General features: G+C 46.9%; 1 protein-coding gene across 1 annotated transcript in view; it reads right to left on the reverse strand.

The window, feature by feature from the left end:
* The window catches only part of SFXN5 (sideroflexin 5), a 71,455-nt gene extending 49,065 nt beyond the window's left edge, over positions 1–22,390 (reverse strand). The window contains exons 1-2 of the mRNA XM_050895803.1: positions 22,334–22,390; positions 10,284–10,352 (exon numbers count right to left, since the gene is read on the reverse strand). Of these exons, the coding sequence (XP_050751760.1) occupies positions 10,284–10,352; positions 22,334–22,390 (126 nt within the window). The remainder of the gene's footprint in view (positions 1–10,283; positions 10,353–22,333) is intronic.
* Between the last annotated feature and the right edge of the window lie 533 nt (positions 22,391–22,923).

Genomic DNA, 22,923 nt, shown 5'->3' on the forward strand with positions numbered 1-22,923 from the left:
TGCATGTGTAAATAAAGAGCTTCCTCACATTGTGATAAAATAGAAGAATAAATACATTTCGTGTGTTCAAGGGATCACAAGAGCATTAAGGCATGCTACCAGCCTGTCAGAATCATCAATTTACTCCCAGAACAGTTATTCATATACATAAAAATATAAAAAAAGTGTTCTGCAGTTGAAGCAGTCAAAGTTTATATATACATATAATACTTTCAAGAACTATATATATAATAATTTCAAGAAATATATATGTATCGTGTGTGTATATATACATACTCTATTATATAGTGTATTATATAGAGTGTATATATATACACACACGATACATACATATTTCTTGAAATTAAAAAAAAAACCACAAGGCAGAAGTAGACAGGGAGAAAGATTCTTTGATTAGTCCAAGCTAAAGAGGAACAAGTCAGGATATAAAGAGCGGCTTCGGTGGGGTTAAATCTGCTTATCCAAGCCTGCAGAAAGCACCAGATCATCGAGTAATGGCTCCCAAATATTTGAAGCCAAACAAATCACTCAACTAAACATTTTCAAAAGCCTCCTGCAGGTTATCTGTCATCCAGATGAGTAACATCGACTTCAGTTTGACATTTCTACACTAGCTCTGTTGTCTTGGCAGCTTTTCTAATACTAATGCCGTAGGACATTTCATAAATACAGAATATTTTGTCTAAAATAACGTGTAGTGTGATGGTGGCTCATCTAAAGCCCTGTGATTTTAGTGTACTCGTGTCAAGGCTCCTCATCATCACTGCAAGCTCCACTCTCACAACCCTCCTGTAAATAAGGCGAGCGTCCCTGAGCTCATTACGAGCTCGCATCCATGGGATCGGTTGCAGGGAAACTACTTTTCTCCCTTTCATGCAAACATCAAAGAGTACTTTGTTGTTTCCTTGGAAGCGCCAGCAGTTACGCCAACCTGAAAGCAGCAATTAATGAATGACTATTGTCCTTAAAACATTCAACACACAAGACATATGGAATAGTGGCAATTCCTTCACTTTGCAGAGCGAGCGGGTTGGGATCGGATCCATGGCCGTTTTTACGCTGGCTGAGCTCACATCATCAGCGTCACGTTATTTCCAGCACCGGTGTTTTATATATTTTATATATTCTTGCGCTGATCAGCAGCTGTTCAGCAGAAGTGGAGAGTCTGTACAAAGACGCCAGACGAGGCTTAGCATCAGATAGGAACGACCTCTGCAAAAAACTATATATCCTTGGCAAAATGTGGCCTCAGAGGTGGGGCTTGTTCGTTTTGGGTGCTAATGCCGAGGTCAGTGCTACCAGCCGAAGCTCACAGCCCTGCGTCACCACACACATAACAAGTGATAAATCTTCTGTTTTCTGCCCTATTTCTGGGCATGCTGGCCTGAAATTGGCTCCCTCTTCTCCCTCTTTGACTCAGCCTGTCCCACGCTCCACGCCTGACATGCCCCTGCAGAAAGAGCTGCCGATCACCCTTCTCGCGCTTTGCTAAGCCACTTGCTTGGGACTTCCCAGAGCTGCTCTGGATTCCTCCTACCCGATGGGGCTTAGGTCCACTCGCAGATTCAAGCATCGCCCTCGACTGCTGGCGCGTTCATTCCCCGTCCCAAAGGGGACCAGGCTATCTTGAGAGCAGGAAGGATCTCAAAGAAAGACAGTTAAGGCCAACACTGGACTATATTTTAGTGCCAGGTGCGAGCACTTTCTTTTGCTCTTCTATTCCCATTTTATTGGGGCATTGTGAAATTCAGAAAACTATATTCATCAGTTTTTACAGATTTTACAAAGAGTATCGAAGATGAAGGATGATTGAGTGTGTTCAAGAATCTCCCCCCATTCTTCAAAGGCCAGGCAACCACTCATTTCACCTAAAAAGCTGGCTGTGGAAACACTGTGCCTTGCTCCAAAAATCAGAGAATGACTTTATATATAAAAGCTTTCATTACTGGTTCAGAAAAAACATCCACCCAACTCAAACTTTCTCCAACAGTGGCCACAAGCAGGTGCACAGGGAAAAGCAAGAAGGCTGCAAGCAGAAATAATGTCTCCCCTAAGCACCTTCCCAGCCTCCCACTGCTTTCAGCCAAGGCTGATGAGGTTTCTGCAGATTTAGTGATCTTCAGTGGATTTCTCCTCCAGCTGCTTGCTCTGTATCCCCTTGAACCAAACTGCCATCATCCAAGGAGACCTAACAGACAAGCTGTATATAGCAACAAAAGTTTGTGTCTTAACTCTTAGCCCCCTTCCCTTATGTATACGTATGCTAAATCTGTCTTAGAATTTAAACCTATCTTAATAAAAAAATAATATGCAAGTGATAGAGTGAATACATCAGTCCTTTCCTGGAAGGAGCCTGCATTCTTTAGGAGCATAAGTGCATCCTGAATACTTCAGTGGATAAGGCCAGTCACTGGTCATACTCTTCCACATCTATCCAATATCCCAGATGGAGAAATGAGTCCTTATTATTTAAGCCAAGTCCTCTTGACATTGGACAAAAAGGAAGCGTTATGAATTAGGATGATGTTTTCCGGTGATGCAGCACTGGGTGATGTACTGGTCCTCCAGAAGGGCTGAGGATCTCATACAGAAGAAAAGCCGACCTTGAGAAACGGGCACATGGGATGAAATCCAACGGCACGGATACGTGGCCATGCTCTTCCAGGCAGGCTCAAATTTCTGCAAGACCCTCAGGGCTCTGTAGCTGGAATGACCAACTACAGGAAAGACCGTGTTGGCTGATCACCAGAACACTATGAAGCACTGCAGGCATGAGAAACAAATAGGATTTTTAGGCTGTTTCAGGCATTTCCAACCTGTGAAGAAAAGTACTCATACAAGATCACAACAGGACTTGAACCTCTTGAAGTTGTTCTTGATAGCTCCTTGCCCTATCGGCCTCATTGTTGTTTAAAAATATTATATTAGGAAAAAGCTGTTACCTAGCATGAGTATCAATAAAATATAATTGTATAATATTGTAGACAGCCCGATAATCCAGAGGTGAAAAGCCAGACAGCTGAATGACTAATGACTGCAGATCCAGGAAAGACAACCCTTCTTGCCTCCAAAGCTAGAAAATAACCCAGGAGTGCCAGCACAACATTCTGGAGAGCCATTTGTGCTCATTATTGGTATGTGTTTTTGTCACTGAAATTACCTACACTGTGTGTCTTGCAAATTATCTCCACAGAACAGCATGTAACTCTGAATGAAAAACTGGAAGTAATAGATGAATGGGTCTGTGTTCTATTTTTTTCTCCTTCTCTTGAGGAAATCTTAGTAGTTACTATAACAACCCTGGCCAGATCCCATCTTGTTTAGTATGGTAACAAACAGAAAACAAAAAAGCCCGATTTTGCTTTTAAAATTGCAGTCTTCATGAATTTCCTCTTTCAGCTCCACGGGGAGAGAGGGGAACTTTCTCAAAGAAAAGAGTCCTAGACCAACACTGCTGATGGTTCCCGAGGTTGACAAAAGAGTGGTACAGAAAGCGAACAAAAGTGTTAAACGCAAGGACGACATTAAGAAGATGCTTTTCACATGGCTTGGATGTGTTCAGGTAGTTTTAGCGAACGAGCCACAGCCTAAAAGTTTCGTTAGTGAAAAGACACGGTTGCCTTGTATCCCTTCTAGAAAAGTCAAGCATGCTCTTTTAACCAGAGCCTCCAAAAAAATAGGAAATAACTTTACATCGTGCAACAGCTCCAAATGCCAACCAGCTCCACTCCCTGGCTTTTAGCACGATACAGCATTGTTATGATAGTTGATAACATCTATGATTGCACTTCATTTCCATTTTAACAGGGGAAAAAAAGAGGTCTGTCTACAAGGTTGTGCTACTGTTTCAATATTTATTGTTGCTTGATTTCTCTACTGCTATCTGTAGGAAGAAGTGTCACTTGAGTTTTTACAGCGTCACTTAAAAAAAAATGCAAGCACAGTTTTTACTAGTATGTATCATTTCTTTCATACCCCTTTTCCCGTAAAAACTAGAGCACTTCTAGTGGTGGATGATGGGGTCTCAGCTCTCACAATAGGGTGCTAGACAGACCATCTGCACCCGGAGGATGTTCTTACAAACCTAAGCCCAGAAGCAGTGCCAGGGATCTACCATGCTCAGCGATTCAGAAGCACAAACTCTACCCTTGGTGCTCCACCACAGCAGTCTAAGCCACATCCACCTGGGAGACACTACCCAACAAGAAGTTGTCTTTGGAAAAAGGCTCCATCATTGCCTCGTGCTGAACACGGCTGGAAAACACCCAGCTTCTGAACTACAGCTCAGGTCACTAAGCCCATGAGAAGTATGCAATGGGCTACCACTGATCCATGAGCCTGGGTTTTACGGTTATGGCTGTGCTATTAAACCAGTCGGAGCCCCGCCACCAGCCTGCATCAGCATGATCTCTGGCATAGTTTTGATTCAGACCATCCAGCCCTCCGCCAAGTGATTCCTGGTCACAGTTTGGGAGTTACCATGGGCCAGGAGAGCTGCCAGCAGGCACCTTTTGGAGAAGAAGAGCGCTCAGCTGCACGGCACAAGCCACATCAGCTGGCTGCACGGCCAAAAACCCGCTACCTGACTCAGTCTGAATGAACCGGCTTAGATTTAACCCATAGGTTTTAGTGCAAAGAGCTAATGTAACCTGTTCTGTCCTGACTCAGGCCAACAGGCCTTGACTCAGAAGGTTGTTGCCTGAAATACACTTGCAGGACTACATCAGCAGAATGTTTCAGTCTTTGTAGAAAGAGTTGCTGAAGGATCACGTTATTAGGGGTTTAGTTTGGCACGTCAAAGAAAGGAGGAGAAAGAACAAAACCAGAGATGCCAGCAGGAAAGTAGCCCACATCACACGGACCTGACTACCACCTCCAGGAACCCTTCATTAGCACCCCGAGTCCCTCACGGCCATCACTCCAGCACCCTGGTGGGATGGACGACAACTGCGTTGGGTCCCATCGATGACTGCACACACGTACAGGCGTCAGACACCTCCATCCAGCACGTGAGCTCTGGTACTGATTTTTCACCTTGTCCTCCTTGCTCAAGGGCACACTGTTTCTGTCTGAAAGATCTGTGCCTTGTCTTCTCTTGGATCTCAACTGATGCCTACACATGGCTTAGAGCTGCCTCCAGAAACCCATATGTGCACATACAGACCGTAATAACAGTCATTATGCCAGTAGTACTACAACATTACTGTTACAGAATCAACAGAAAAAGAGTCAAGTTTTGCATTTGAGGCTTTTAGGAGAAAATCCACTGATGGGACGGGGCACGATGGAACAGTTTGCGTCTCACTCTGCTCGTACCGGGCTTGTATCGGGGTGTCGAGGCCGCATTACCCCAGTGATGATGCGCTGCGTGCCTGCGAGTTTCACTGGTTTTAGGTTCGGACCAACGATGACTTACTGGCACGTGATCCAAAGCAAGAGTCTTCTGGCCACCGGCACCACAAATTCCACGTGGGATATGGAAATCCAGCTGTGCTCTGCCATCAGCAACTCAACAGTTTCCGATTTTGTCTCACTACTCTACGAACGATACATACGGCAGACTTGACTCCAGCTGGCCCTATTGTATTGGATCTACAGTGACAGACAACAGGAGCCAGAAACTTTTTGTTCAAGTAGAGCCAGCAGATGTGACACTGAATAAACACAGACAGTCAATCTGCTGAGTAAGAAGGTATCATTCATATAAATAACATACATCTAATCCTGCTTCCATTTTCAACCCAAATATGGGAATGCAAGATGCTCAGCGCTCTGCAGATTTATGCTTTGAACAATGAGATAAAGCAAAAGCAGATAACACACAGCCCTTCTGAGCTCAGTTTAATTCTTATTTCACTTTTGCTTTGAATTGTTATCAGATCCACAGCTTTCTCCATGAAGAGCTTCCCACAGAGCATTAACAGTCTGTCCAGGCTAATGTCAGATGGGATAAGTTAGCCTTATCAAAATATCTGCTGGTCCCTACTGCTTCTCCCGATGGACCTTAATTACAGAGCAATTAAAAGTATTATTCCAATCATTTTAACCTCACACATCGCAAAAATAGGCATTACACCCACTGAGGGGTTTCTCATGGTCTCAGCGACAGCACTTGTCGGGCTTGACCTCCAAAATGACACATTTTCCTGCTTATTGGAAAAGTTTGCAAATTTGCAGCTGCCAAAAAATCATTTCATTAGAAAGCCAGTAATGATATGAATTAGCGCACAAGAAAACCTCCTCTTTAGAGGTTACATGCAATATTGACACAAGGTCAGTGCCTTGTTTCAGTATCATATGCACTCAGAAAGCAAATAAAATTGGTAGGTAAGTTTGATACAGAGAATTATTCTACCAGAACCCACTAAAGATAAAACTGGAGCAACTAGCTTCCAACTACCCCTGCCACGTGCCTCGCACAAGCACGCGCTTTCTTTTTGCGAGTTCAGACTGCAAAGTACAGCTACAACATAATCCAGTACTCAGTACGCATCTCTTGAGGATTAATGCTTAAGAACCTCTAAAAGACAAGGAAGTTCTTAATTGCATTAAGAATTTGCTTTATTGACAAATAAATGAGTAAGAGAGGACTGTCACTGAGACTAATTATACTTGATATCACTGTGCTTGGTTTCCCCCACTCAGAGGGATCACTTCATCCTTCCTCAAAACACAGCCACCAGTAGGATGCAATGATGTAACACACAGCAATTAAAAAAAGGATGTAGGGGGAAAAAAAGAAAATTATTACACTCCCCAGCATTTTCCATGGGATTAACCTCCATTCTCATTAGAGATTCATTTATCTACTTTTTTTTTCATTTGCTACTGAGCTCCTCCAAGACAAACAGCAATTTATTTGTTCCCCGAGAAGCCCGGGCCTGAAAGATGCAGCCATCTGTCAGCGGGAAGGAGCTCTCCGTAAACGGTTGCTTTCTCATCAAACCCTTTCTAGATTTTAATTTGCCACCTAAATTATCAAAGGAAACCAAACAGCTTTCAGTTATACGTGTATACACACAGAGTATTTTAAAGCACAAGATCAGATATACAGAGCACAGCAAGCAGGACAATCAAGAAAGCAGCTTTTGTGCTCTGAGAAGTGCTTCCCGTGACCCCAGGTGTTCACGTCTACTTTGCCAAGAGACTCCTCTAGGGAAAGAGAACTCATGTAGACTTCACGAAATGTGCTGCAGAAGGTCTACTGAAGCATCACTATCATGTAATTCAAACTCCCAAAGAAAATGGACGGAGGGCATTTCCTTCCTTGGAAAGCCACCAAGCCTTTCCTGAAGACCATGAAGTTCAGACCTATGCTTATTAGACCCCACAGAAGGACACCAAACCTCCCTCGTTCGCTGAGGTTCAGTTTGGGGTCCAGAATTGCTTGAGGCACTCAGACCTTGACAGCTGTCTCCAGGATAAAAATGGGCCACTCGGATTTTGCTCTTTTTTTTTTTCCCCTAGGTCTCATCTTCTTAGAAGAACCTCGTCAAAAGGTGTCTGGAAAAATTAGGTTACACCAGCTGACCACTCTGTACCCCCAACCTCACCAACCTCTTCAAAAACTTCTAACGATTTGAAAAGGTGACAACGGGAAGGTAGAAAAGCATGCGGCTGAGCCAAAGGAGGGATCATCTCATCGAAGTTCAGAGGATGTACCCAACTCACAGATAGCTTACCCAAGAGTTTAGATGCTCTCCATATTCAACAGAGGTGACTGCCCTCAAAGGGCAGAAGAGATTCAGCCCTTAAAAAGTAAGAAATTCACAAAGGAGGGAAAAGTGAGCCTTTCAGGATCAAAAATGCCTGTCTTCATTCTGGAACCAGAACTGCTTGTTGCTGGAGGTAACAAAATGGGCAGACAGAATGACAGGTTTGGGGTACACAGTGAAACCAGACTGACTTATAGTGCTCAATTTAAATTGTTTCATTATACTACCACAACCATAGAGTGAAAGTGCTTACCCCATCCCAAATGGGAACACAGTGCCACCTTCTTAAACCTATTTTGTAACTGCAAAAAGTAGAACCACTAACTCAATCAAGTTCACTCATATCCTCCCACTTTGGTGATACACCAGAGGTTTGAGAATTGTGTCTTTTTTTTATATTAACGCCATTGTAAAAACCAATAGTTTGGTCCTGCATTGTGCACAGTGGGTTACCCAGCTTAAAAAAAAAAAAAAAAACAAAACCTACATACATACACACGCTATAGGCTTAAACGGAGATTTGCGAAAGGTGAGGATTATTATTAGAACATGGAAACATTCCCAAAGGAAGAGAAATTTTAACTGAACAGAACTGGATGGATGATCTCCACCTAGCAGACATTTCCTCCAAAAAGAGGAAAAGAAAACAAGCTGAGGCATAACAAAACCCACCAAAAAGATGAGCAGAATCACCTGCCTCTGTCCTACCTACCAGAAGAACCTCTGTCCAAGTGACCTTGACTCAGGACCGCCTGGTGCAGCTGCCTGGAGCCCAGGACCCGTGTTCACCCTCAAATATCCCGAGCACATCCTGTCACAGACATCGTGCCCCAGAGCAGTAGGCTGGAAAGCACACGTTTACGGAAACCTACCAAATACCAACTCTGCAAAGCTTTCTGGTGCAAATTTGCCTGGTGAGAGAGTGGTGTTTCAGTGGTTGTCTGGATCCATTTCTGAGCCTCAGTTTCCTCCCTGTCTTTAGGTGCTCAATTAGCATTCTCGGTGCATGACAAAAATGGACACAGACGGTCTCCCTTCTCCAGCATCTCATTCTCTTTTGCACGCTAAGTATCCTCTCCTTCCCTCCAAAAAGCATCATTAGGTGGTGAAGGCCCTTTGCATCCATTTATGAATTTCAGAATCAAAATTACGAAAATATATAAAGAGAGCTGACAAACTACATACAATGGCCTTTGCATCACCACAAATGCACACTGGAGGGTTCCCCACGCTGTCAAACACACTCCTTCAGTACGCACTGCGTTCCACTCAGCACTAAATCTCTGCTAAGGTAAGAGCAGCACCAAGCCTTTAATGTGTAGTATTGTTTTTATTCTGGCATATATGCTTACATCCTCTTTAAACAGCAGCTCTAGCATCTACAAAGTGCGCTGCATCCTCAGGTAATACTGTGATTTTCATTCCCTTTTATCAGGACACAACGACGCCTCTTTGGAATTGCGACGTTCTTTTGCTAGCAGGTTACCTCCCCAGCCTGAGCTCCGTATTGAGGTTGGTGGCTTCTGAAAATTGATCTCAGCTTGATCTGAACCTGTGCTTTTACAAGGGAAAGTATAATCTTCAATTTGATGGTCTAAGAACAGCTACTTTATTGTGTGCGGTTCTCTTGGGCACACATACAAAAGGTACTCAAAATGAACAACACGATACATCTTAGCCGTATGTTTCTAAAAAAAGCTAGCTGATTTAGAAGAAAGATTATTTAAAGTTGCATCAGGTCTTTTTTCCCCCTGCCACCACAGTGTGTAAGGAACTGGACTCAGTTCACCGCTAGCTACAATGAGCAGTTCAGCTCCCTGTGTTTTGAGAATTGCTTGCATATATATTTTCATCTTACACTACCCCGCCTCAAAAAAAAAAGAAACAAGAAAAAAGAAAAAGGAAAAAGCAGCTGCCCTTCACTGAAAGCAAAATCCTAAGTTTTCTGGCCAACAGGCAGAATTTAAGATCACCAGTAGAATATTTCTTCTAAAGGAGTCCCCACAACTATTAGTCACTATTTTATGAAAGCAGAGAAATGCAATAATGCTCAACAACACTAATGAAGCACAAATGGGCCAGAAACCCAAGAGCCCGTTACAAACAGGGTAATAACTACAGGAAAACTACAACACTCTGCTCGGAAGAGGTCTTACTGAGTGCAGCCACTGAAAAACTGCGGTGAGAACCCACCCAGCTCACTTCTTCCACGAGGATTAATATTTGCTCTCTCATCTACTCACCTGCATTTTTTTTCCATGAAGACCTGTAGGAATTTTCCTTCTGAGAAGACCACATCACTGGCAAGTTTGACTGAAACCAGTTCAGGGTCTCACCAGTTACTAGAGGGAGATGGGAGACTGACAGCTGTGGCTTCACTGATGTCTAATAAAAAGCAAGTTTCTGCTACGGATTTAACAGAGCTCAGTTGGGCAATCAATCAACTGTGAGACACAAATCCACTGGAAACCCGGCTTCATTACTTCTGCTGTTCACAGAAGAAATTGTTTTTAATCTAAACCTGTCTAATAAACAGTACTTTCAGAAAACAAGGTTCGTATACATTACCTCAGTAACAAAGAGAGTGCGCGGATCGATGATGTCCAAGAAGTGCCTGAATCTGCCATAAAATGAAGTCTGGAAGACAGGAAAAAAAAACAAAACATGTTCAGTTAGAAATTGCTTTTCACCTGCTGCAGAGAAAGGTTTTATTTCCTCTGCAGAACGAAGTAGCAACTAAAAAGAAATAATATAGAAGCTATTCACTGGTAATTTGTGATAGGAAGTCTGAAAGGAAAAGATGAGGGCTTGGACCCTGCTAATAGCAGCGTCGTTATTAACAGGATACCAATATAGATGCTTTAATAAAGGGATACTATCAAGCTGCTACAATATCCTTTACTTTTTCCCCAAAAATGAAACATTGCCTGCTTCCCTATGGGACTCCTGGGAGATGTCTGAGGCCACAAAAACCCAACGCGCAGCTCCAGACCTGCCACACCGAGCAATGCTGTCGAAGGAATTCCCACCCTGCAACGTCTTTAACATGGTCCCCGTCCTGCTTGTCCTCATTCCTGCTAGCACCCACCTCGCAGGACCAGCATTACCACAGGGTCTCTGATTTTGGGGAGAGACTAGTGTGAAGAAACTCCCCCACCTGTACACTGCTGGAGAAAAAAGGTACGTGAAACTATATTTCCAAATGCTCTAAAAAGAGTTTAAAGTCTCAAGAAGGGAACAAGCAGTTTTCTCCTTGATGGGAAGAATGAGAAAGGTAAAAGACGAGACTAAGTACAAACCCAGTTTCATGTCTTACATTTATTGCAGAATTGTCCAGGCACTAAACTAGGGCTGGGTTTCATTGTGCCAGTCCCTACACAAACACAGAGCAGAAGATGGACCATGAACCTTAACATATGTAAAAGAAACCATAACTTTATGGTTTGGGCTTGTTCTTAGTGGCACATTTTGAGAAATCCAATCTAGATATGCTTGCGTAGGGATAACACTGTGCAAAAGCTGGTGAAGATCCTTTCACCTAGAGCAGCAAAAGTGGCTGAAGGACCAGAAAGGGATCCAGAGAACAGGGAACAGAGTCTGAAAGAAGGGGGAGATATCTGTGAAACAGGCTGGAAAGATCACGGGCAGTTCCAAAGGAAAGGAGAGTAGTTTTGACTCAGCATTTAGAAAAAAATATAAAAACAAAAATTGAATTTAGGCAAGCCCAAAGCACCGGACCATGAGATATTGATATATTAAGAGCACTCAGGATACATGTACGTCCATCACTGAAACATCAGTCTGGACTCTTTCATCTGGATGCAGAAGTAGGCTGAGTGCCAGCGCCGCTTTACTGCAGCCTAAACTCTCATCTGGACATCAGCAAGGCCGAACGGACACGGGGCGGCCCGGTCCAGCGGCTCCTCTCTCTCCTGCGGCTTCTCCCCAGCAGAGTTTGCAGCCCGTCGCGGATGCGGAAAGGACGCAGGTCATGGACCTCCACGTGCTCTTGAATATCAGGACCCCTTTGCCCTGGGTGCTCCCCAGCCACATGCAGGCAAATCTCTTTTTGCGTTTGTAATGCAGAAGCGTGCTATAAATAAAAGGAGTGGAATATGGATACAGCAGCGAGAATGGCATTTAATCACAGCCTGGCATAATTTTATGAAACATGCTGGTTCTTCTCTGCTGAATGCATCGAGCACAGAGAAATACCAATAATACTGCCTACTTATTCAGGCAGAAATCCCTCTCTAATGGCAGCTTCCAGCAACACTGCTGTCCACCACGCGTTGCAACACCCCGTTCTCAGCTGCTTACAAAACTCTCTGCTGTTATTTTTCCATGTTCTGCACTAAAAAAAGAAAAACCCACAACTAAACAAAATAGCTTCACATAACTTCAGAAAAAAAAAGCCCAGCAGTTTTTAATTAGCATTGATTTAATTAACACTAATTCTGGTACTTTCTAGCTTTTGCGAGCTTGACATTTTGCTGCCTTTTCAGTATAAAGATCTCTGCAGATGTCACTGTCCTCCACATCACTACTGCCCGATGCTTGCCAGTGGTGCAGGGAGTGACATGACTAACGCGTGACTCACTTGGTCCCTCGTCACGTTATCCTGAGCGCTCCCACGTACCATCGTCCCTCTCCCACTGCCCATCCTTCTGCACTTGCTCAACGCCGAACAGCAATGACAGAATTCGGAGCAGTTGTAAGTACATGGTTTAAACAAGAACAGAAGGGGGGGATTTTTATATTTAAGTGGTCTCGACTTCTCCACTGCCTTTATTGTTGTGATATGCATTTCACAGTCAGAAAAACAGTATTAAATAGAACTAAATAGAACAACAGTATTTTACACCCCCTTTACAAAGCTGTAATTGACAGTACAAGGCACAAGGAAGGGGGAATGAGACCGTAAGTTCAAATGTGCATGATATAAATGTTATTTTAGAAGTACAGATTTAAATTTGCAAAGCTGCAGAGGCTCTCAGGAAGCCGGTCCCGTAGCCCAGGGTTATTGTTTGTTTGGCTCAGGTACAGCACCGGTCTCCTGCTCTGATCCTTGCCTGGTAAAACCTGAGCAACACCCAGCTAAGGACACGTTTCAGCAGCTCAAACCCATCCTGCCGCAATCCTGTTCCCACGTCCCCTCCTCCTCTCCTGCCCTGTGCCAGCGCTGACACTCACCCGATGCTGCAACCATCTGATCGGGGAGCTAAGAGTGCCAAAAGTCTAATCCTTAAATGAGGGATTCATTTTCAGGTGGTGGTGTTGCCTGAACCTGTTCCTTCTGCAGTCAGACAAGCCCCAGGGCAAGGGCAGGACCATTTGAGCAGGGTCAGGACAACAGCCCTCACTCAGGCTCCCATGGAACTGTACAGTAAGGTCCAGAGCAAAAAAACAAAAAAAAAAAAAAAAAGAAAAAGAAAAAAGCGAATTCTACCATGCAGAGCTGCTGACCATTCCTTCAAACGCTTATGGCCAACATTCATACCTTTCAGTACACATACACACAAAACCAACCAGAAATGCTGCAACCCAGTAAGGGAAGAAGTGCTTTTCTAGTCTCATGAAACTTAAAAAGCTCTGGATGAGAAAGTCTTGGGGCTTTCTGAAGGCTTTCTCCAAGAAGCAAAATCACTTTATCCTCCTAAACTTCTTCCTGGAAAAAAAAGTCTGAATATACAGGCTAGGCTAGGAACCAAGAAAATTAAGACGGACAAGTAGCAGGCACTGTGCTACGGGCTTGCTAGGAGACGATGGCCAAAGCGTCCTTTTCTCAGATACCACAAGGCACTTGACCATGCAAGGTCACTTAGGGCCAACCGCTTGTCTGCCAGCAGGCAGGACTATTTCAGTGCTTGCTTCTTTCGTCCACACTTTAAAAAAAAAATAAAGAAATTACCCTCTTGCTACTGCTACTTCAAAGAAAGGACAGCAGGAACGCACATGTGCTTCTTCCCTAGGCTGAAACACAAGGCAGAAGCCAGTTCTCAAGAACATCTCTGACCATCAGGGATGCACAAAGAGACCAGGCGGGGAGGCCCGAGCTCGAGTCCATCCTCCCTCCCCTAAGGCAGGCAACAAGATCCAACTCATCGGCTATGGTTTCCACTTTCTTTTTGCATTACCATGAGCCCTCTAAAATGCAATTACATAAACCTGCTTTTCCTTGTTGCTCTTATGAGCCACCTGGAAGTGAAAAACCCCTCTTAAAAGTCTCCCACGAAGGGGATTCTGGTGCTCAACCACCACCCAACCTTTCCAGCAGAAGGGCTATTGTCAACCCGAGGCTCAATCTCCATCACGGCGATTGAAGCCAAAATCTGCCTGCTCTCTTTCCCAGATCCCAAGAAACAGGATGAGCTGCAGTCCCGTGACAACGAGTTATCCTTTAACACATTCCTGATCAGCTCAGCATGCTCACAGGTCGGCTCAACATCCCTCATCACCACCACGGGACAGCACAACAGAAGACAAGCCATTAACAACATGCTTGCTCTGCTGCCTCTAGTCCAAGTTTCTTCAAACGAGGCAACTGCATTAAACCTCTTTCACTCCCTCATCCAGGCCAAGACTTTAAATAGAGCAGCTTTGTTAATCAAGCAACTGGGAAAAAAAAAAAACATTCTAATGGGTAAAAAAAGCACTTTCCCCATCCCGCTTCTCCCCCTCGGGAGCATGCAAGCTGGGCTCGCCTGCAGTCAAAAAACCCAGGGGAAAAGAAGCAAATAAAGTTCAGCCTTGGACGGGGGAGAGCAACATGAAAGCGAGATGAGTGGCAGAGCAGGATGGGTGGAAGTCGCCAGTTCTACACATAAAACATCTTGAAGTCAATTCACGGTGCCATACCTTGTTTCATGAAAAAAAACAGCCCCAAAAAGTAGAAGAGTATGAGTTTGAAGAAGTTTTGTTTTGTTTTAAACTCTGATGAACGAGAACCTCATTTTTCCACAACAAAAGCTCTCTTTCTGTGGTCTCTCTGCGAACCACATAAAATGGAACCAAATTCAAACCAAGAGCAAAGTTGTCTTCTTGAGGCTGCATCTAAACATCATCACTGCGTATTTCACTGCTCAGCCCTCCTAAGCGGCAGTGTATTTGTCACGACTGTACAGCCCCTGAGCAAAAAATATCTGTTGTTTTTACTGCCATCCAGCCATGGGACTTTGTTTTTTCCCTTTTCAGATGACTACGGAAAGCTGCTTGACTTCTAGACCTTGCTGGTTGCCTTTTCATCATCCAGATCAGTTCCCTGCTTCTCCTGACTAGAAGCCATCAGATTTTTTTTTTTTCATTAGTGTAAAGATTGTTATTTGTTTTCACACAGTTGCATGCAAAACAAAAGGCAAAAAAAACCCCAAATCCAAATCATTCAGAAATTTAGGGGCAAATTAAATCAGATCCAACTGTTGCACATCAATTGCAACTCAAGACGCCTTCGTGAACATAACCACAAAACTGAATTCACAGAACAGATCAGGATTTTGCTCTCCGATCCCGATTCAAATCCTTTCCTGCAAATACCAAGTTTCTACAGGATAAGTAGGAAATCAATAGCCAAAATACAACAGCCTCTTTTGCAGACTGACCACAGACAAGAAGCCTTCAAGAAGGGCTTCTTTGGCTCTAACAAACTAAAAAAATTGGTTCTCACAGTGGGGCTACGAGCACTCAACCCAGAGACCCCCTGAACACCTTTACTTTCATTTACACACTGACATTTTACACTCCTTGCTTGCACTCGGGCTTCACTGAGCACTGCAGCGCTTTGTGTGATGGGAGCATCGTGTTTAACTGTGAATAAAAGTGATGAGAAATAAATAAATAAAGACATAACAAAATTCTTGCAACTTAAAATACATTCAACTCCCAAATGATTTTCCAACACCAAATGAATCCATTGGACATTATTGCTTCTCTTTGAGCACTCCAAAGCACCAGGTAAAGCCAAGCGATTGGGCAGGCGCTGACCTGACCTTCTCAATTTTCTTACAGGACCTTTTGGCTCTGCTAAGAGGAATGGAGAAGCCCCTATGAAGACGCTAATTTAAAACCGCTGGAAGAAAAAAATTCAGAAACATGTTACACAGACATTTTTCTTATTCCTTTCTCTTTATTATCAGAAAAAGCTATTTAAAATTTGGGGTTAAGCTAGGTTAGACCAGACACTGCCACATCATACTGGGGTTTCTACAGCAAAGAGATGCCTCATTGAAAGCCTCAGCCTCGGGAAAACAAGAGACTGACCTCAGGTGAAGCACAATATTCCAGTTTCTAGTTTTTATACTTTTCTTCTGTAACTGCTTGAAGTTCTGCCATTGCTAACAAGTGTTTACTTCCCTGGGTTATGACTGCTTTCTTTTTAAGCTCTGTTAGTTAGAGGGCTTTAGGATACACAAAGCAGCTCGCGCTCTTGTACGTAACAGAATTATCTGAGCAAAATGGTGCCAAAACAAACTCCTGGGGTGCAGGACAAGCAGGGAAAGGCCAGGCGTTGTGGCAAGTACTTGCCCATAGTCCATATTGTAAATCCTTATACTTAGGGAACCACTTTCTGCAGGTCATCACGATGGAGCACCCTGTTATTCCTGCAACTCAAGACAGCCAAGGCACTGCTCAGCCCTTCTCCTGCCAGCTACCGCCCTGTCCCAGGCTCTGGCAAACACACGCTCATTCATTAATTCATTATTACAAATACTAAGAAGAGGGAATTTGATTTTATTTGCTTTTTAAATGCCATTTCAGTCCTAAAACAGTGTTACTCACTGTTCCAGCGTGTCTTCCTTTGCTGTACATCATACATGAACTGCTTTCTTTTCCCATACCTCCTTCTGACCCTTTCTCCTCCATCATTCCATGCCCATTATCATCTAATAAGGGGAAAGCAAGGTATTTCCACCTCCCTCCAAGGTTTGAACTGGACACACCAACTCTGCATCCATCCAGCAAACCAACAGTTGTTAGGACAAGTGAATGGAATAGAGGATCAAGCCCCGGAGCACAGGAACAGCCAGGCACTGTTCAGCGCGCTAGCACAGCGGCAGCCCTACAGCACGCTGCAGTCAACCAAACCCAGATTTAAGTGAGAATTCAGGATGGTTCCTTTTTAACAGGATCATTTCCAGCTCTGGCCGTCATACTCATGCAAGGGATGGAGCTTGCAAGACACCCAGAAGTTTGACCTTCAGCTCCCAAATATCCATCCGTGGTCTTTTTCGCCATTTTATTCCTGTAACATCTGTTGTAGTAAACAGTTATCGGGAAGAAAATGGAATAACACCAATTCCCTGTGATTAATCGCGGTTATTTTGGGACCACTTCTCACCAGCCTGCAAGCAAGATGAAGTTCTGCAAAGAGGCTGGGAATATTAATTCCCTTCCATGGCACAGCAGTTCATACCGAGCACAGGAGTACGTTACAGATCCAGCTCATTAAAGTGCCTGTGGTGCGGGCCATGCAAGATCCAGCTGACTCGAGGTAAGAACTAGAGGGAAACTACTCCTTGCAGGCTCAAGAAATTTGAAGAAGGGCAGCGAGAGACAGGTGAGAGACCATTAGCAAGTGCTTGTTTATCACCTTAAAGAGGGCGAGTATTCCTTGAAAGTTGTATGCTGGGCAGCCCTGGGAAGAACAGGAGATATGCACAACTTTACCAATTTAATTACAGTGTGATTTTTAAAAGGATTTAATTAAGCCAGAGCAAAAGGCATGCAGATTTGGGGTTTTTTTTGAGCTAAAAAAATCAGGCTTATGTCAGCTTTAAATTAATTAGGAAGAGATTTAAGCTAAACCAAACAAAATTAAGAAAATTCAAGCCATTGAGCAACGGGATTCTGGCAAAGTATGGCCGGACAGCAGAGCTGTATAATTGCACACACACTTGCAGTCCAGCCCATTACAAGTTTAGGCTAAAGCTACGGACTCTGAGTCCTTTGTTGCTCCCAATTTGACTTTACAGTATTAAAGGGCCAAGAGTCTCTATGGGAGTAGCTCCTGCATCTCAGTAACTTCAGCCACCTGCACTGAAAGGTGTGCTCATGAATGTGAACGCAGCCAGGATGCAGCATGGAAACCTTTCACGGGCATTACATGGAGTAGTAGGGGTTTACATCTTGTAGCACAAGACACAAACAAACAAACTCCCTATTTAAAATCCAATCCTGGCTGATAGAGATGTAAAAAAGCCAACGGATGGCTTTTTTTGGCAGGTTCTGTGAAGTTAACAGATAAACCTCAAACCCAAAGGTGTCTGTATTTCCTCCTCTTCTCTGCAATTCGTCTTTAAGCATGTGTTTGCAGGACCCAATGGATTGCATAGGATAAACAGGGTCAGCCCGACTTCAGGGCTGAGAAAGCCACGTTTGGCAACAGCAAACACCAGTTAGCATCTGCCAACCTCATCTCAGGCAGCTTGTACATGCTGGGCTGGACCTGCACGTACACAAGAGTTAAAGCAGTTATGAACCAACCTTAAACATCCTTCCGCAGCCTTTTAAGAAAATCCCTTCTCCATAATGATGACCCTTTAGGAGAGAGGAGTTTCATTCACTTTTTTTAAAGTGGAAAATAACGTGACACAGAGCAGCACGAGGAGAAACTTCTGTGCTAACATTACAATACAGCTCTGGTTCCTCCCGCTGCCTGTACCAGGGCTTTCGGCAATCCCAGTACGCAAGCAGCAAGCCATTAAGCTCCTGAGAGGCGTATCTAATCAACAGCGTCTTTATCTGTGTGTTATTGCAAGGGTTATCTTGGACATAGGAGACGTGGTTTTGCTAAGGGGGGTAATAAACCCTGGTTGTGCTTTAAACATACCAGATTAAAGTATACAAAGAGCAAGAAATAATGATTTCTAGCACTATGTCCTTATAAGACATTTCTGAGATTAACATGTGTTGAGTTCCATCATTTAAAATATCTGCAAGGTCAAGCTCTGACAACAGCACATCTCTAACGATGCTGTTAGTATCGCAGCCATAGAAATGGCATTTTTGCCCAACAGAATAAAACATCCTAAGCACATCATGTACTCCATGACCGTACATACGCGCTGAGCTGTTCAAGGCATAAAAGATGTTTACAGTTCTGGTTTGGGTTTATTTCCCTCTCCTTCCCCTACGATCTGCGACTTCTTTTTATTATTATTTCCCACTTCGCAAAGAGGACAAGGCATGCTCGTGAGTTCTGCTTGTTGAGATGACCACCCTCGACTTCAGCTGGGAACAAAGTCAGCTCACTTCTTGTTTGGTTTCCCCTGTGCTTGCAGTCCTCCTGTACCAGCCCAGACAACCTCGTGTTTGTTTTTAGAGGGCTGAGCCCAATAAAAACACCAGAGTTTAACCAGCACTATCTTCCTCCAGCAGTTAACACCCCTGGTTAGCAAACAACCGCACCCACACCTTATTTAGACCCTTGCTGGAAAGGTTTTCTCAGCTCTTCTGACAGAAAAAAAATGCATTTATTTTGCCCAGGGTAAATGCCTGGGCTACAGGCAAAGACCCCAGAGCACTGGGAACACACATTTAGTGCTCTGGCTCTAGCAGAGGGAGCACTTAGCAAATCCTTAAAGAAAAGAAAAAAAAATAAAGGAGTATGCCTAACAAATTAGAACTACTCGTCAGAAAATTAAGTCCTTATCACACATTCTCAAGCCTAACATCCTCATTTCGACTTTTACCTAAAAATAGCCTGCTTTCATTGGGAGACAGAGGCTCTTTCCAGCAAAAGGGGGGGGGGGGGGGAAGAAAAAAGGTGACTCAACAGAATGCCCCTTGCCCGAAGATCAAGAAAAACAAGTGAATTGCAAAACAAGGAAGGGGAAAAGGGGAATTTAATAACCTCCAGAGGTGGTGCTGGGGACGGACGTCTCCCGCCTGCTGTCCTAAATTCTGCTCAGCCACTTTCCGGGGGCTCTGGGTCACGGCGGGGGAAGGAAACCACCGTGTCTCCTCTGAACCACATCCCCAGGCAGCCGAGTTTGCTCTCCAAGGTTTTTGTTCCTAACACACAACTTTTCCTTGTTTTCCCCCGCAGAGACAAAGATGCTTAGCACAGCTCCCTGCATCTCTCCCAGCCCCAGTTTTAGTCAAATCTCCCCTTAAATAGCCCCAGACCCGCTCCCAGCCAGCGTTTCAGAGGAAAAGTAAATGCTGTCATCACACTGGGCTACGTCTAGAATTTAAACAACTACCCGAAGCGTCACTAATCCTTTCCAAAACAAGTAAGGGCATCCTTTGTCAGCAAGGCCCCTCAAGCCAAGATCTTATAAACAGATAAAACCCTGCAACAGGCCACTGAAAGAATGGGAAACGCAGAGAGCTGAGGGGGGGGAAAGGCACTGAACTGCTGATAGAAAAGCATGGCGGTGTTTAAAGTCTGCTGATCCCTCTGTCCGACCCAGAGAAGAAGGACCTCGGCTCTGCCCGGTCGGGTGACGGGAGCGGGCACATGGCTGCAGCGCTGATGGGGCAGGCTGCTGGGTCCCAACCCGAGCAGAGCCGACCGCAGGATCCAACCGGGCACCCCAAGCCACGGCAACACTCGAGCCTTGCTCTTGCTCTGCGACCCCACAACGCTGCCGGATCCTAAACTGGGCTGTCCAGCCGCGCTTCATACGTGGGCAGATGGAGCAGGAGAAAACAGGGGAGCGCGGGGTGAGAGCCGGCAGGACACCAGCACCACGACCCATCCTACACCTCCCACTGGACCTCCACGCTGCTTTGCAGAAAATTTTACAGGAAAGGAATAAAACCACTATAGAAGAGAAGGGGATGATTTCCAATGCTCGGTGTGGCCCTCCGGCAAAGCACTCCCAAAGCATCTAGTCCCAAGGGCGCGTTTGCTGATGGGCAACCCTCACCCTGGATCTGGGCTGCAGTGTAAATGCACCCAGCTCATCTCCCACGAGTGGCAGCGAGGAGAGAGGACGTCTCCGCTCAAACGCGCACGCAATCATTAACATCCTGCCATACCCCTCGAAACGTTTTCTAAATGTTGCTACAAGTGACAGTCGCTCCTTAATGAACAGAACGCACCGATTCTGTGCCTGACTCGCTGCCAAGTGTGCCTCGAATCATCTGTGGTGTCTAGAAGGGAGTAGCGTCTCCTCCTCCTCCTCTCCTTATTAAAAAGCTCCGTCTCCCCAGCCTGAGCATCCCTCGGCTCACGCAGCCGAGCAGGCTCCCGGCACGGGGAAGTCACCCCTTCCTTGCTGCGGGGGATCTGTCGCTCCGAGGAGGTCCCACCACAACCTCCCGGATAGGGATAAGGCAGCGGGGGAAGAGGCGCGTAGACCCACCACCCGAGAGCTGGCTCCCCATGGGAAATCAGCAACTGGACTTCTCAGCAACCCGAACGGGTGGCTTCGGTCAAGCCAAGCTCTGCGAGCTGCAATTGTCAAGTCAGATGGTTGGCAAACAGCAGTCCCATACAGATTTCATGTGGATGGTGGGAAGAGAGTCTCCTTGGAAATTGCCCCAATAGTGTGTGTGTGGGGGAAACACCTATTAACGAGCAGACTCCTGCTACTCATTCTTGATTTGGTAATTGCAATGGCTCATTCCTCTCCAGAGGCATCCTACCCAGCTCAAGAGCGACTGAAGGAGGTTTTATGAACTTTGTCAGCTGTATCAGAAGCCTGACATGGCTCCGCGAGAACCAAGAGCGGTCTTTGTCAGCTGTGCCGTGGCAGGGACTGCACAGAGCACTTGCGAGCAGAGGCTGTGGAAGGCGGCAGCAGGGCCGAGCTGCTCTGACCCCCGCACCAGCTCTCCTCACCCGGGGACGGCTGCTGTGGGCCTGAGGCCTTCCTCGCCATTCCCCGCTCATCGGGTACCGAGGACGGGGCGGCTCTGCCGCGCGGGTGCTGCTTCCTCACCTCACGCGTCGTCCCAAACCACGTTTCCTCGGCGGCCACCTCAGACACCCCACACGACGCCATTTCGCCACCATCAGACCCTGCCCAGCCACCACCCCGACCCCGTGGAGGCGGCCGAGCAGCCATGTGAACCCACAGCACGGACAGCCCGTTGTGAGGCAGCCGAAGCGCCCACCCGGGAGCGGCCTTGCCTCCCACACCCACCCACTCCTCCCCACCGCCCCGGGGCCCTGCCCTGGAGGCCCTGCTCCCTCCCGGGGCAGCTCCTCACCTCCCTGCAACCTTGGGCTCGCCTCCACGCCCGCCGGGGCAGGGCCCAGCCCTCGCACTGTCCTACCGCGCCGTGCCCTGGCACCCGGGACCCCCGCCCAACCCCGCTGCCCTCGGCGGCGGCCGCGGGGCTCGAACCCGCGGCCTTAGCCCTTCACGCTCCCGCCCCCCCGCCGCCCCGAGCCACAGGGGCACGGCGGGACGCGCCAATCACCGCCCGCCGCGGGAGCCGCCGCGGGGCGGGGGGCGGTGGCTCTGAGTGACAGCGGCGCGGCCCAACGGCAGGGGGGCTGCGCACCAATCAGCGCACCGCCCTGCGGGAGGGCGGGGGGGAGAGGAGCGGGGAGAGTGGGTCTCTCCTCACTGCGGGGGGGGGGGGAACGCCGCCGCGCGGGGGGGGTGGGGGCAGCTCCCGCCGCCGCTCCCTGTCCCGTGTGTCCCGTTCCCCCCCGTCGCCGGTACCTGCTCGAAGCGGGGCTTCCCCAGCTGGAACGGGGGATAGTCCGCCGGCTCCGCCATCCCCTTCGCGCGCCGCAAGCGCCACTTTAAACAGCCTCCCCCGCCGCCGGGCCCGCCCCTTGCGGCGCCGCCGCGCTGATTGGCCGCGGCCCACCGCAGCTCCCGCGAGGCACGCCGGGAGATGGAGTCCGCCGCCGCCCGGCGCCTCACGGCAGGCGGAGTCCGAGCGGCGAGAGAGAGGGGGATGCTGGGACAGGGCGGCCCCGCCCCTGCCAGCCAATGGGGGAGGGCGCGGGGGCGCGGGGCGGCATGGGAAATGGAGTCCGCACCGGGGTGGGGCCCGGGGCACGACGGGAAATGTGGTTTGGCGGGAACCTGAGGGGAGTCCCGGGAGGGAGTAGGAGGCAGCAGGGAGAGGGGGCTCTCCTCAGGCCGGGGGGGTTGTACGGTGTGCCTCCACCCTGTCTGCGGCAGGGCTGGGCCCCAGGCTGGCTCCCCCTGCCCAGGCTGCCACCACGGCCGTGCCTTTGAGGGGAGCGTGAGGCCCCGAGGGAGCGGCCAAAGGGTTTGGGTAGAGCAGGGCCTCCCTACTG

Source organism: Gymnogyps californianus, chromosome 4 (assembly GCF_018139145.2).
Source record: "Gymnogyps californianus isolate 813 chromosome 4, ASM1813914v2, whole genome shotgun sequence".
Taxonomy (NCBI): Eukaryota; Metazoa; Chordata; class Aves; order Accipitriformes; family Cathartidae; genus Gymnogyps; species Gymnogyps californianus.